Below are 15,064 nucleotides of genomic sequence, written 5' to 3' on the forward strand. Positions count from 1 at the left end.
TGTCCTCACTTTTGTTCTTTTTTTTTTACCCCTTCTTTTGCTCTCACATTCCAAAAGTAAAACAGTAAAACAGTTCTTCACCCACTTCTTATATATTCGATGCTAGATTAACACAGAAAGATTGGAGATTCCAAAGGGTACACCGGATTTTTTTCTTAGGCTTTCTGTGGTCTTGGTACCACATTTTCATTGAGGAGGAGCAAAAGACATAGGTGCAATAGTGCAAAATAAAAGTGTTTTAAATTTCTCAGTGAAAACCAACAAATATTATTTTAGGTTTAGGTGTTGATGAAGTAGCAATTAAATAGATTGCTCATTGGCATATAGTTCAAATGTGCCATTGAATTCTTAGGCCTAGTAAGCAGACATGCTTGTGTGAATTACACAATTCAACGAAATTCAACACAATTCAACAAAGCTAGGACTTAGTACAAGCTCATAAAAAAGGATAAAATCTCCAGTACTATTACTAGTTATTGTACAGGAACTGTATTGTGAATTGGTTTTTAGCTTTCCTTATCTCTTTTTGAAAAGTTTCCACTAACAATTCGAGAAAAATAATATAAGTCATAGTACAAATGAAAAGGCACGACACATAAGCAAAAGATGCCTGGAATCCCAGTTTTCACGCACAGCTTTTTACAAAGATGAAACACCAGGTATGCCCATTTAACTAAGAATCTGAATTACTGGATGCCTCCAATCCTCATTTTCATTTTTATTCCAATAATCAACTAACAATTTAAAGAAAATATCTGATATACAGTTCATTCTTTAGGCTAGTATACCACAATATTATAAGCCAACATTTTTCCTTTTCTCTTTACTTAAAAGCAATAATATTCTACTCTTGATCAAAAAAACCACCAGATTATGCTTCCCATTAGGGTCATTTATGTGAGTCATTAACTCTGAAAAAAGGGAAAAAATAAGGCAACACAGTCCTAGCAACAGTTAAAAATTACATAATGTTTTTTGCCAACTGAATGCCCTTTAAAAAGTCCTATTTGAATGTTTTCTAATGTAGTTTTATAAATGGGAATGAATAAATAAATATATAAATAAATTATTTTCCAAAGGTCATGCAGAAAGAAAAAATGGATTAGCCTATGGTTTAAACACCAGATTAGATCCTAAAACGTGGTGGCTCTGCCACGAAGCCTCTTGTGCAACCTTGCACCACACACTTAATATCATTTTATTTTCTGCAGATAGGATTGAAAAAACCAATACCAGCATGTATGATCTGGGAGGAACTGCAACCACATAACAGAGAAGCAGAAGTGCCAAGTAAAAAATTCATGCTTTTAACTCACACCCATTTATTTTACAGACAAGACTTCCTCCTTGGATAAGCATGTAGTTCAAAACATAGGATTCCTCTGGAAACACTAGCACAGTAAGAGAGAAGCCTATTAAATCAAACAAGCAACAATTTCTGAAAGAGAAATTCATACAGCTATGCACTTTCCCATCCAGTTTTCTTACATTCTCACAGTCATTAAAATGTATAAAAATGACTATTTCCAAAACAGCATTACCATGAATTATCACCACCCGTGTTGCCTAGCAACTCGAGTAATTTTTGAATTGTGAGCTATATAAACCAGTATCTGGAGTTTGTGCAAATGGATGTTCATTTGGGGGTTTAAAACATATTCATCTTGGAAATCAGAGGCAGATAACGCAGCGCTAATGTAAAACTGAAATTCTCTTAAAAACATAAAATGGCACTAACAATTACTGTAGCTCAGCAAAACCCTTCTGTAGCAGATCTAAACCCTATCATACTTGGTCAGGGCAGCAGTTTACTCCCTTGCTCTTCCTTGGGCTTGCAAGTGCCCCTTTCCAATTTGTATGAAGATATTTGACATTACCATGGAGAAAGTGATTCTTGCCCAGTCTTCTGAAGGATTTTTTTCATAACTCAAGAGCAAAAGAAACTGGTGGCATAAAATGGCAATGTATTTAACCCAAATTAAAAATTCTATTTTTATATAACATGCTGAGCTGGAAGAACTCACTGGTTCATACCATGACAGAATGACATGCTTACTAAGGTTCAAAATAGGACTGGACATAATAGTGGCAAAGAGATCACCCACCGAGATATTAGAAAGAGATTATAAGTACGTATATGGAACATACAAACTCCCAGAAATCATGACCTGGTCCTTGCTCCTTAGCTGCAAGTATTTGCCCACTATAGGGATTCTTGCCCATTCTTCAGACCCATGTGGAATTTAACTTGAATGTAGGACAAGACCCCAAACCATATTGTTTGATGTCTGAGAATTTCTATTTTACTTTCTTACAACTTCAGTAGACAAGTTCCTGCTGAAGCTAGTGTCTGTGTTACTATTTCCAAAAATGGGATGGGGGTGGGGGGGTGGGATTCCCAAAGGAGAAAGATTCTAACTTAATGGCTTCCAAGGTAACAATACAAGAAAAACAATAAAAGAAAAGCAACATGCTGAACAACAGCATGTGTTTTTCATAGAGACTGCAGGCAGAGAGGCAAATTCCTCCCTGGCACAAACACACAGATCACTGAAGGCAGTATAGCAGTAGCATCTGCTTATACCAGCTATGAATCTGAACAAGCTTTTCCCTACAACTACTACCTGCAGAGATAAAGCTGGATACAGCACTGAAGGGAGTTGAAGAGCCTGCAGACTCATAGAGATTAGAGAACCAAATTTCTGCAGTAAGAGAAAAATCTATGAATTGTGAGTTTCCGGGCTCTCAGGAAGCAATGCAATACCTACTGACAGGCTGCCATAAAACACTTAATGGCTGTTAATTAGCTCAGATAAAGAAAAGATGCTCCATTTTGTCTGCTGGTCTATGGAAATTTGCTGAGACCACACACATTGTGCAGAGCTGTCACATAAGAAAACACTTCCATTGTTTTAATTTGGTCCCGCTAAAAAAAGGCAGGGAACAAAAATTTTATTTTATCCTCAACCATGAAAGTGAACACCCCTAGAGAAAGGGAAATTATCTCAGCTAGATAGGCTAGTCATTGCTCTAAACAAAAGGTGCCACTGAACACATATCACATCTACCTATGGGATACTCAGACTCTTCTACAATGCAGCACACACATCCCCACATCCCCCTTCCTCTCATCACCACCAAGGAGCAGCACACACCTGTTCTGCCAGATTACTGAGCAAAAAGTGTTTATGCTCACCCAGCCACCAAAACTCCAATTTCAATTGCTCATGAACAGATCACACACGGAGAAAAATGTTTTCTGGATTCTACTCAACAAGAAGAAGACAAAATTTGATCCAAGCAGAAGAAATGTTTGGTAATGCTTTTCTCCTGGTCAGTCATTGCCAGGAAAGACAATTGTTGTATTTGGTAACTACTCCTTGTATGTTTAATTATAGCCTAGAGAGAATCATTAACATCTTTTTTTCTATTTCTACAGTTGACCTTCCCTTCAGTCCATAAAGTTCAACAGGAAGGAAAACAGATTTTTGATAAGTATAGTTTCAGTTACACTTTGTGAAGTGCAAAATTCAAGCTATTTTCACACTATCACTAGGTGCATGATTCACAAACATTTAATGAATGTTTATACAAAGAAATTTTGTTGGCCCATAACTTCAGTCTTACTGAGCTCTAGGAATGGGAATATTTCCAGAAAGCACATTTTAAGTCCAGACTTCTAAATAATTTTTGAAAATAAATGTTAGAAGATAAATAAAATTATAACCAACCTCAATTCATTTTTATTTTCCAAAATGAAGACAAAAACCAAAGAAGCAATCTTGAATGAACATGAGAAAATAATCATGTTTGCAACGTTTAAAATTTTAAAAAGGGTAAAATCTATTGACTGAAATATTGCTCTGTGAATGACTTGTTTTGTTTTCCATGTCATCCTATTGTTCCTAACTCCCAATGTCATACGCGTCCTTCATGAATGGTGGCATTCATTGGCAGTTTGATTACAGGTTGCTACTGTAAGCCATTCCCACGATGCTAGTTGCTATTCCTTAGGCTCTAGGCCAGAGAAAAGCAATACCATCCACAAAATCAGAAATTCTCAATAGGAAAGCAGTGTGAGTGTCTGGCTTGGGTAATGAATCCAAGCTTCCTCTCAGACCTATACACATGACAAATGGGGTGAGGCAACGATGAAGAGAAATGAGTACAAAGCGTACCTACGAGGTGAGCAATTCCTCTCATTCCCCAGAAGCTGCCTGCAGTAGCAAAGGCCACTTGTCTAGTGTGACAAATAGGGCCTACTTCGTTTTTGCAAGCTAAAGGCTGACACTGAGATTCAAACCATATTTTAAAAAAAAAAAGCAAAGTAACCTTGGGCCACAGAAAGAATCTGATGACAAACATGCATACTCATTATGACATATATTTTCAAGAATGTAAATTCCACACAACGGACAGGAAAATAATTTTCTCTATAGTGCTGCAATATGGCAGCAATGTTTCTCTCCTTGGAACAAGCATGAAATGCTTTGAAACACTGAAAAAATCTTTGAATAGTCCCAGAAAACAAAACCCTAATGTGCTGAACTTCAAGCCTTAGGATCTGTCAGGCACCTGGGTCCTATTTCACCAGGCTTCTAGTCCTATGAAGCCTGTTTGCCAAATACAGTGTAGCTACCAGATGTAAGGTTAGGTCAGGTGTCACTGAACCTTAGGAAGGTTTTGTTGTAGCTCAAGAGGGCTGCACTGACCCCAGCAGACTGTTTTCTTCCTTACCCAAATCTGCCTCAGGCCCAGACAGACAAATTGCTTTCAAGGATCCTCCCATTAGGTGCAACCCAGAATACAACTTACTTGTAGGGGATGTGTTTGCTTCCATTGACAAGGGCAAGGATGACATTGCCCAGTGCTGGCAATGAGAGGCAGAGGCCAGAGCTTCCCTCACGGTTTTTGCTGAGTACTTTCACACAGCTGCCCAGGTCAATAAGGTGCAAGCGGCTGCGACCTCCAGACACTGCCATAAACAAAGAAAGCAAACAGTTAGTGTATGTCTCCAAGAGCAGCTTCCCATGAAAGTAGAGCACTCACCAAGACTTGTGAAGAGGAAACAACACAGAAACTTTCCCTAATTCATGTTAGCAGACACAAACTGTAGAAGTCCTGTTAACTCACTGTCGGTCTTTATTGCTGTACACTGCTGTCTACTCCAGAATTGTTTAAAAGTTACCAAGGCTTTCAGTACTCACCTTCTCCTGCAGTTTTAACTCTGTGAGAGCCACCAACACGATTCTATCTTTTAAATATAGCTTTACTAGCCTGTACCTGAGTTGGCTCTGTTCTGTCACTGTCACTATTCTTCCTCTGTCTGGAATACTACAGGCTGGGAACTGCTGCTTAGTGAGCAAGCATCCTTCTCTTTTTTTTCCCCATCCTGAATACTGAATCTTAAGAAGAACGTGTGGCATCTGTGGGGATGTTCAACTTTGCTTTAGGTCTACATATTTTTACATTATCACTTCAGCTAAGAAAAGGTTTGCCATACTATGCACCATCTCAAGTTCTACATTTGGTAAAAAGAAGTATTAGCACTGAGCAGGGACATTTCACAAGCAAGGATGGTAATGGGAGCAACTACATGATGGGAACCTTAGAAAAGAATTTTACAGATGTATTTAATTGCTTTATAAATGTCTTATCAATCACAGATGTCCTTTCTCAAGGGCCCTGCATTCAGAAGCTGTGGTACCATGCCATGGCAGACACACTGGTACTGTAAGAGGTAGAAGGATTACATAGAAAAGTGAAGAACACACTTGTAAAACTTCTACGTATTGACAAAAATATGATTCACAATCATATAATTTTTCAGATTCAGAAAGAAAGTGTACTATGAAAATGTACATAAGCATAAAAAAGATACAGCTACTAATGCTATATATAACTATTAACTATAACATAAAATGTATTAACCTACGCTGAAAAAATAAGGAAAGATTTCATTTTGCTAGTACTGCAAGACAGAGGGCTCACTGCTTAGTCCAATTTACCTGGTGTCTTGCATGACACAAAACTTTCTACTAAAAAAAAGAAAGGTTTTCTCTAAAATGTGTTATATATAATTCTATAGTTCTTCTTCAGTTATAGTTGATGGCTGCTTAAAAATTAATAACAATAAAACTACAAGTAGATTTTTATTATAAAAGAAAAAATTAATTAAGAGAAAAAGAGAAGATATGAAAATAGAGCAAGCAGAGGGAAAAAAAGAAAGAAGGGAGAAAGAAGAGAGAAGATGAAAGAAGACAGAACAGTCTTCCTGTGGAAGTGATTTATGCTATGGTATTTGAGAATAACATTCCAAAAGTGTATCCAGTGTCTTTGTCGGCAGTTGTTAAAATACAATGGCTTCTGCTGCTTTTAAGTCCTGTTAGTTGTTCAGCAACACTGGACTTCTATGTATTCCTCTCACAAGGAAGTAGAATCCCCACACACTACAGGCTCCTGCATTTGCCCCAGAAAGTTAGGATTCCTTGGGGAACCAGTCAGGCATCTGCACCTCTGAACTGCTCATGGAGGACTTTTGTCTCCCCTTTCAGAGTCCTTAAAAATCTTAAGAGTCTCCAAGTCCTCTAAGATTGCTACCCTCAGAAAGCTGAAATTATCTTTTTTGAGTATCTCCCAATCACTTCACTGGAAAAACAAAGAAATGCATTTTGTTGCCTACTGAAAATGACTGCAGGTGACATTACTGAATCATATGTAATGAGTGTTTCTGTTGCTAAGATTACCAGGTATCAGGGAAACAAAAGAAAATGAAAGAAATCACTAACTTTCAAAAGCTCAGTCATATTGTTTCCACATATATTCCCATTACAGAGGTTGAGGAAATGCAGAATAAGATAAATTGCTAGATCTTTCCTTTTAATTTCATTTACATGCTGAAGTAACATTTTCAAGATTGTAGATCCCTTTGCTTGAAAATGAAGTTATTTGTTAGACAAGTTCTCCACTAATGTACCTGGCAACTATAGAGAAAAGAAGTGAAACATCATAACACTTGTTTTTGTCTATGGCCAGAGAGACTTTGCAGAGCTGACAGCTGAAAAATGACTGTGCCAGTTCTGCCACAATGTCATTTATTTCAATGGTGCTAGGCCTGCTTCATGACATTCCTGGTAATGAATCTAACAAGGAGGTAAGTACAGTACCAATGCCTTATTCTAACAGTAATTTTTTATCAAAATCACACGTTAGTCAGCCCTTTAATCTCTTATCCTTCAGAAGCTGAGGTTTTTGAGGTCTATTTTGTTTTTTTTTTTCTTTTCCTTCTTCCTTTCCTTTTTTAATCCTGTTACTGGAATCTATATATCTCTCCTATCTTCATGGTTTTTTTCTGAGAAGTCCTTCATTACAGCAGGAGACAGTGATAATCACTAGGCGCCCTTTCTGAGCAGCTGGAATTCCCTCCTCATTCAATTATCAGCAAGATCTGACCCTGCCTAGCTTGTAAGGCCACTCAGATATGGGGACTTGAAGACAGGAGGTGGTATGACCACTAGACAAAGATGTAACTAGAGACAGTGGGCAAAGCATGCAATATTCTAATCCAACAGGATCATGGTGGTTTGTTGTTTTTTTTTTTTTTTTGAAATTATAGCCACAGGAAAATAATATTTTCCCTTTTATTAATGGCATTTGAAAATAGTAGTAAAGGACTGTGTGTACATGTACTTGCATGCAGTAAAAAGCATTAAGTATTAAATAATTGCAATAATTATTCCCTCAAAATCAGCCATTTTATTTCTATAAACCAATCTGTTTGAGTATTCACAGTCTTCCTTTCCACTGCAGGGTTGTTAATTAATAAACCTTTAGTTAACTGAGATTTCTGCCTGCCAATTCCACAGGGGTTATTACTTAAACACATGCAGGCTGTATTTCCATTTAGAGCAACTTTCTGGTTTTCTCTCTTATAAGTACAGTCAATGTAAATTTTCTTCATTCAAGCATTAGACATTAACACTGCAGTGGTGAGCACCCACTACACATCATAGCTTCCAATCTATTCCTTATTACAGATAACCTATGCAGAGCCAGGAGCTGAAACACATGCTGATTCTGCAAAATTGCTTAAGCCCACAAATTTAAAGAAGCAGGTGTCTCCAGTGTCCTTTGAAAAAACTTTTTTCCCTGTAAAAAACTATTATTTGAAAAAAGAATTTTAATGTGAGAGTTTCTTTTACAGGAGGGGTGCCTCACATTATACAAATCTTTCATCATTGGAACTTACTAAAAAAAAACTTCTCAGTTTATCTGTAGTTATAAACAATTTGGGAGTCTTGAAACAGAAGACAAATATAATAAAAAAATATAAATGGTGTGAGCCAAACAAAAGCTTTGAAAATTATAGCAATATAAAAGTAGACACAGAAGCATCTCATGGACAAGTGGGAGATAAAAGCAAAGACACAAACCAGTAAAACCATCTCTAACAAAGAAAGGGAGCAAGTCTATCTGAAAACTCCAGAGCCTTTACAAAGGACTACAAGAGTCCTCTGTATACACATAGTTTGGCCAGCAACTAAAATAATGTGTATCTCCAAGACAAGGTACAGTTTATGGATTGCTAACATCAGCTAACATCAGCTGCCCAGTTTCTGGATTGCCAACATGAGCTTCGACACACACTGCGCTATTCAGGTGCTGAAAAGGAACAGTTAACAGAAGGGTGACAAGTAATTCCCGTCACCACAATATTTTAATCCATTACCTCAACACTATCTGTAGACATAATAATAAAAGACAATTTGAGAAGCACCTTTTTTTTTTTTTTTTTAAGATGGAGAGGCCCACACAGTGTTAAGAATTGTCAGCATGTCCACAACAGCAATTAAACGGACAAGTGACGGTAATAATTTCCAGTGGCCTTCAATGGCATCTTCACCCGGCACATAGATGGTCCGCTGGTATGAATGGCCCCACCCAATGCTAAATGAAAAACTCTGCTGATTTTTACCACTAAAGAATATTGTTTAAAGGCCCAGTTTCCAGAGAGGCCTGGAGGAGAGAGAAAGCAGAGAGAGGACAACTTACTTCCGCCTTTGCCGCTCTTCTCCATGCGGTACTGGTAGATGTGCAGAGTGAAGAGCATGTGGGAGTTGCGATGATCCTCCTCATCACAGTCCCGCTGGCTGCTGCGGCGTGAGGCGATGGCAGCATCCAGGAAGAAGGCAGCCTTCTCTGCTGTAGGGGCACGAAGCTCACTCTGATTCTGAAGCTGCAGTCAACACAAGGGAGAAGTGATTTAGAAACTCCCACCCAAGTCAATACCAGCAGACAACTTACACCAGTCAACACATACTGTGGATATGCTGCCTTCTTCTGGGACCAAATAGGAGGAGCTGCCAAAGGAATGAGACTCTCCTAACACTGGCAGTGGCAATAACATGCCCTCCAGGAGCCCTGATGGCTAAAATTAGGAAAAAAAAATTGTGGATGTCAATCCAAAAACTCAATAGTTGATGGAGAGTGGCAGTGGCAGGGCTACGTGTTACCCTTCAGAATGTGTTAGAAGGGAGCAGACCACAGATAAATGGTCCCAGATAAATCTGGGAAATAACAGGACTGAAAATTGTGCCCAGTCCCATGGCATCCGGGGAGCAGCACAGAAGAGAAGCCCTTTCCTTACCCCTTCTTACCAAAAGCTTATGCACCTGCTAATAAGCCAGGGCAATCCATTAAATGGAACAAGGCAGGTAATGTACATACATTCACATTTGAGGGACTTCAATCCCAGTCACCAGCCTGCTCTTAACTCCCCAGAGTGACAGACAGCTTAGGAGGGCAGATATTATTAACCCTCCCATAACATTAGGAATGCATGCATGTTTTGTGTCATCTAAGATTAGGCTGTCTGTGAAGAGACACGTGACTGCGCAATCTGATAGCATTAGTTTCGGCAGTACGCAGAGCTGGCCCATAGCCCATAGGATAAACTTGTTTTGTCTGGTGTAAAAACAACAAGTAACTCCCCTTCTTGGGGTTTGTTCCCCTGCTATATAATATAGCTAGAAGTAAAATTCTCTTAAAGACAGTATTTCTGCTTTCTCTCTGTGACCGTTAATCAGCCTGAGGAGGGATAAAGCTGAGGCTGTGTGTGGGATGGGGTGACACAGCTGAAGGCTAAGCACTCTCAAGAAAGAGGGAGAGGGGCAGGAAGGAGTTAACAAGGCAAGCAGAAAGCAGGCCAGTCTGTGAGCTGATCTCACTAATGTAAGCAACAATGTGCACACTTGGAAAGGTCCAGTGACAGACAGTATGACATATGGTCATCATTCATTTGCTATACACACTGCTGATTCTGCATATCTGTATGGCTATAATATAATAACCTCCCTTCATTTGAGGATTTTGAGAATTCAGGTGTAGGACATACGACTCCAGAGTGTCGCTATGTCTTTTTAGTACACATAAAAAGGCTTTTTTTCCCTTGCAATTTAATTCAGTATTTTACACTGCAGAGGTACATAGATGCCTCATGGAGACACTTCTTCTTCACTGATCTAAAATAATTCATTTTGTATATAGCTGTTCTGTATCTAAATAAAAATAAGCCATTATAATGGGATATTTATTATTATTGCTATTGTGCTTTAATACCTTGGTAGAGAATTAAGCTTTAAAGAGAAGGTAGATGTCACACAGTTATGTAACACAAGTAATGTACATATGATAATTCAGATCTTAACTGACCCATCTACCACCACAACAGGAACTGTGAAGGCTCAAGTCTCTCATCTCATATTCACTAGACTACAGCCATTAGTGGATACCAGAGGGTGAGACCTCTTGAAATAGTGTAAGTATTTCATAAAGCACTAAAGTCAGGAGTTAAGAGAGAAAGAGAACCCTAACTGTTATTTAAAACTGACATGCAACTTTGTAGTCCTTAGGTAGAAAGGAAAACAATGAAAAAAATATGACCTAAGTATGCCTAAAAAGCTTAAACCACAAAGAGATAAGACACAAAATGTATTACTTGTTGTTTAAAACCTCACAGTTCATGACTTTTGTAGATGTGAATAATGATGTCTAGATGCTTGGAGCTGGATATAGCGTAGATGACCCTGTGGATCTGTTCCCTCCTCCCTCCCTTTCCCATTCTTGGATAGGCAGGGCTCTGCAGGTTCTCAATGGAATCAGCCTTTGCCTTTCAGGTTGAAAGGACATATTTAAGCTCTATCATGCTTGTTTGCTCCCTCTCCATCTACTCACACAAAAAGCATATTTAGGCCCTCACACACAGCAAAATGAAAGAATAGACTCCTTTTCCCCTCAGAGCAACAGTGGGGAAAAGATAGGGCTGCTGAGCATTTCTCATGGTTATACAGAAAATACATGAGCCAGTTACTCAGTCCTGCTAAACCTCTGAACCTGAGAAGAGTTTAAGTTATTCTTGACTTGCCCAGCTCAGGAATTTACTTCTTGGCAGCAATTAATAAGTAGTGATTAATGCTTCCTGCAACATTGCTAATGCAAATGCTATAAATAATGTAGTTTATAAAGAAATAAACAGCCATATTAATGGCCTACAGCTATTTGTGCAGTACTGTAAATATTTTAGCTTGTTGTTTTACAAAAGAGAGATCACACTTTTTTTTTTTTTTAAAGAATGAGGTGAATTTTTGTTTGCACTGAATGTTTTCAGATTTTATTGCAAACACAAGCCCCTGCTCAATATCAGTTATACCAGAGGTACAAATATTTAGGCCAGGAGAGCAGATGGCCCTGCAGCTGCAGGTCATAAAGTTCTTGCAAGTTTTAAAGTAAACACTTTCAAGCCTATAAACTTAATGCTCTGGGTAGTTCTTGAATTTGAACCATCTCAATAGTTAAAGAAAAAAAAAAAAAGTCATGTTCCTTGTTTCAATGTAAAATGAACTTTGGATTCACCTGCATGCCACAAATGGGGTCTTCACAAAGGTAGACACCTGGGGACTGGCCATCTTGCAGGCTGCCTGTAGCCACTTCTGACAACAGGTCTCTCAGATTTTCTTCTTTCCCCCACACTTCCACTGCAGAAATTCGGACTGAGAAGCGGGCTCCTGTCTTCTCTTTCCGCTCATTAATCAACTTGAAGAGCCATGAGATGGCACAAGGAATTATGCCAAGGTTTTGCATGGAATCATCCTTCCCAATCATGGTGTACGACTTCCCTGTCAGGAACAGAGGGATGAAGAAAATAAAACATTATTCCCAGGACCTTCACAGCCTTCTGCCAAGAGAGATTATCCTGCACAAACTCCTGGAAACAACTTCACTATAACAAGCACAGTCAGCAAAGGGAAAAGGTAGGCAGACAGACAAATTAGTACATGGAGAATGCAGATGAGATCTTGAGCTGCTTTCAAAAACCATTACCTCGTGCATTTCCCTGACGTGTCCCATTCCCCAGGCAGGATGCTGCAGGACCCTACCATGCAACAGTGCAGACTCTGAAGGATGTGGGTGAATTGTGGAGAGAACTGAGTAGAGAAGAAGTGCCATGGTCTCTAAAAATCCCTACTTTAGATACTGTAAGTGTAGTATTCTTTCAATACCATTTTACTTCAAAGCACTATATTACATTTCATATGTCTCCAGCTTTTGTTGCCTATAATTTGGCATAATTGTGGGCTGATGCAGCTTGATCTTCTTTACCACCTGAAAAACTAAATTATCCTTTTAAGTTATGTGTATATGTCTGCGTTTCTTTGAGACAGTAAAGAATGGAGATCATTGCACACAGACAACAAAACCCTCCTCATTCAAGAGACTGTACTTTCAAAATACAACTAGATAAGCGTGAGAAAAACATATTATTACTCTTGAAATCCAATTATTTCAAAAGAACAGTGTGTTAATCATGACAATTCTCCTTTTTTACTTTCCTTTATTCTCCTTATTTTTCCTTCCATGAATACCTATTCTAAAATTCTACTGAAGTGTTTGCAAAGTGTTCGTTTTGATCCATTGGTGACGTTCAGTTAACCATTAAAATAAGACTTGTTAGAGACGCTGCAGGAATAGGTAAGTAATGAGTGAACTGTTTAATTAGGGAATAGAATATGAATCAAACTCTTTGAGTGTCCAGTCACAACACTTGAACAGTGTTATCACAAACATCAAGTATTTAAGTGAATACTAACAGCCTTTACACAGCTTGATAAAAGTCGTATTTTGGCAAACCATCTCCAATACCAAGCACGTTTGTAAAACTGTAAATCATTGTTGGATCATTCATTAACAATTGAAGACAATGCTAAAAATTTTTATAGTAATCAGGAGATAGAATGAAGCAACAATTCAAAAATAACTTTTGTTTCAAAGACCATACTGTCCAATATTTACACAATATTCAAAGACGTGCAAGCAAGAGGTGAAGGTGTAGTACAAATCATGCACCGTGTACTACTTTCAAATACAATTAATATACACAGACAAATGAAAGTTTCTTTTCCTTAATCTAATATACTAGCAATCTTGGGTTAAAATATTAATTTTGCTGCTTGAGTAGGGAAATTTAACAATACCAACCAAGCTTGGCATGACCAAAGCAGAACACGCAGCCATCTGCCCCATTGACCACAGACTGGATCACTTCAGCCACAGTCCCAGCACATACTTCAGCCTGTCACAGGTATTTAAAAAAGAAAAAATAAAAATAAAATTTAAAAAAAATTAAAAAAAAAAAAGAAAAGCATTAACAATAATAAGGAAAATAACTATTTTCACTGGAAAATGGTAGCAATGTCATCCCTGCTCCAGTTAGCATGTTGAAGTATCAAAAAGTCTAATCCTGCTTGTCTTATTCATGTGGTCTGTGCTGTCAATGAGAATGACATTTCTTGTGTAAGCACATGAAACAGGACTTTTCTTCTGTGTCAAGTAAGTTTCATTTGCTGAACCACCAACATTCTTCGCGGGGTTAAAAAAACCAGCACGTATTGTAAGGGGATGTGGTTGGTCTGTTGGAACTGCCCATTCTGGAGATTTTAAATTACAGTTTTGATTAAAAATCAATCCAATACTGAGGAATTTTTACAGGCTCTATTATTTGCCCAATTATGGATTGAGCTCAATTACAGTAGCATGTTGGTAGAGAACAACAGGGGAACAAACAGCCTCTTTGGTACTAGCTAGGTGACTCTACATTACTATGAGTCTTCTCAGCATTTTGCAGCAGTAGGCTCTATTCTGAAGACTGTAGCAGTATTTTAAGAAGTACAACCGGGCATTCTTGGATTTAAGGCTTGGATTGAAGAAGGTTGAATGGTTTACAGAGCTTCTGCAGCAACTGCCTATCAATAGTTCATGAAACTAAATCAGAATTCAGTTTAGTCCTTGATGGGAAGTACTTTGCATTTGATAATAAATCACATAAATTCACCTAGTTCACGGCTATTTCTAAAATATCTCTACAATATAACATAAAAGGGGCCAAGTAAGGGACTGTTCACAGGCCAGCCCATTGAACTGCAGCCAGGCATTAATCTGGGAGGTGCGAACTGCTGGGACGAGAACTAGGTGAGGGACAGGCCTAATGACAAAATTATATGACAGTACTTTAGCTGGTCCTGTGTCCTAGTTCTGTTTAGTTTATGAGTACAGAAACAACCTTAGAGGATGGTTTTCTAATTATACTTTGCAATGCTACTGTACATTTCTGCTGTCCTCATGACATTTGAGTAACATAGTTCATCAAACCAAAGTCCAATAAAAAGAAGAAATCTGCATATATACACATGAATAAAGATTTGTAGATTAAAACCCCCAGCTTCTTATTGTAAGCTGTACAATAGAAAACTGTAAAAATAACCCTTGACCCTTTAATGCATAGAGGACTGTATTAGAGAACTGCAGTTCTGATCAGATCTCTCTATACACCAAATAATATTTTATAATATGCTTGTTGATTTTTAGGATTTTCCTACTAGGCACCATTTAGCACATTTATTGCTTGTATTATTTTAGGAGAAATTATTTACAGTAAAGAATAAAGGAAACACACAATTATCGAGTTAAAATTTAATAAACTGATTTCATTATTGATGGTGATGGCAGACCG

At 38.1% G+C, this 15,064-nt stretch overlaps 1 protein-coding gene across 1 annotated transcript in view; it reads right to left on the minus strand.

Annotated features, from left to right (window-relative positions):
• Window positions 1-15,064, minus strand: part of KIF26B (kinesin family member 26B) — a gene marked incomplete at its 3' end in the record, with an annotated part of 205,739 nt that overhangs the window by 42,358 nt on the left and 148,317 nt on the right. The window contains exons 6-9 of the mRNA XM_027905598.1: window positions 13,534-13,627; window positions 11,911-12,173; window positions 9,052-9,235; window positions 4,816-4,975 (exon numbers count right to left, since the gene is read on the minus strand). Of these exons, the coding sequence (XP_027761399.1) occupies window positions 4,816-4,975; window positions 9,052-9,235; window positions 11,911-12,173; window positions 13,534-13,627 (701 nt within the window). The remainder of the gene's footprint in view (window positions 1-4,815; window positions 4,976-9,051; window positions 9,236-11,910; window positions 12,174-13,533; window positions 13,628-15,064) is intronic.

This window comes from Empidonax traillii, unplaced genomic scaffold, assembly GCF_003031625.1.
Source record: "Empidonax traillii isolate 1590-97213 ecotype Southwest subspecies unplaced genomic scaffold, ASM303162v1 scaffold1169:size251926, whole genome shotgun sequence".
Taxonomy (NCBI): Eukaryota; Metazoa; Chordata; class Aves; order Passeriformes; family Tyrannidae; genus Empidonax; species Empidonax traillii.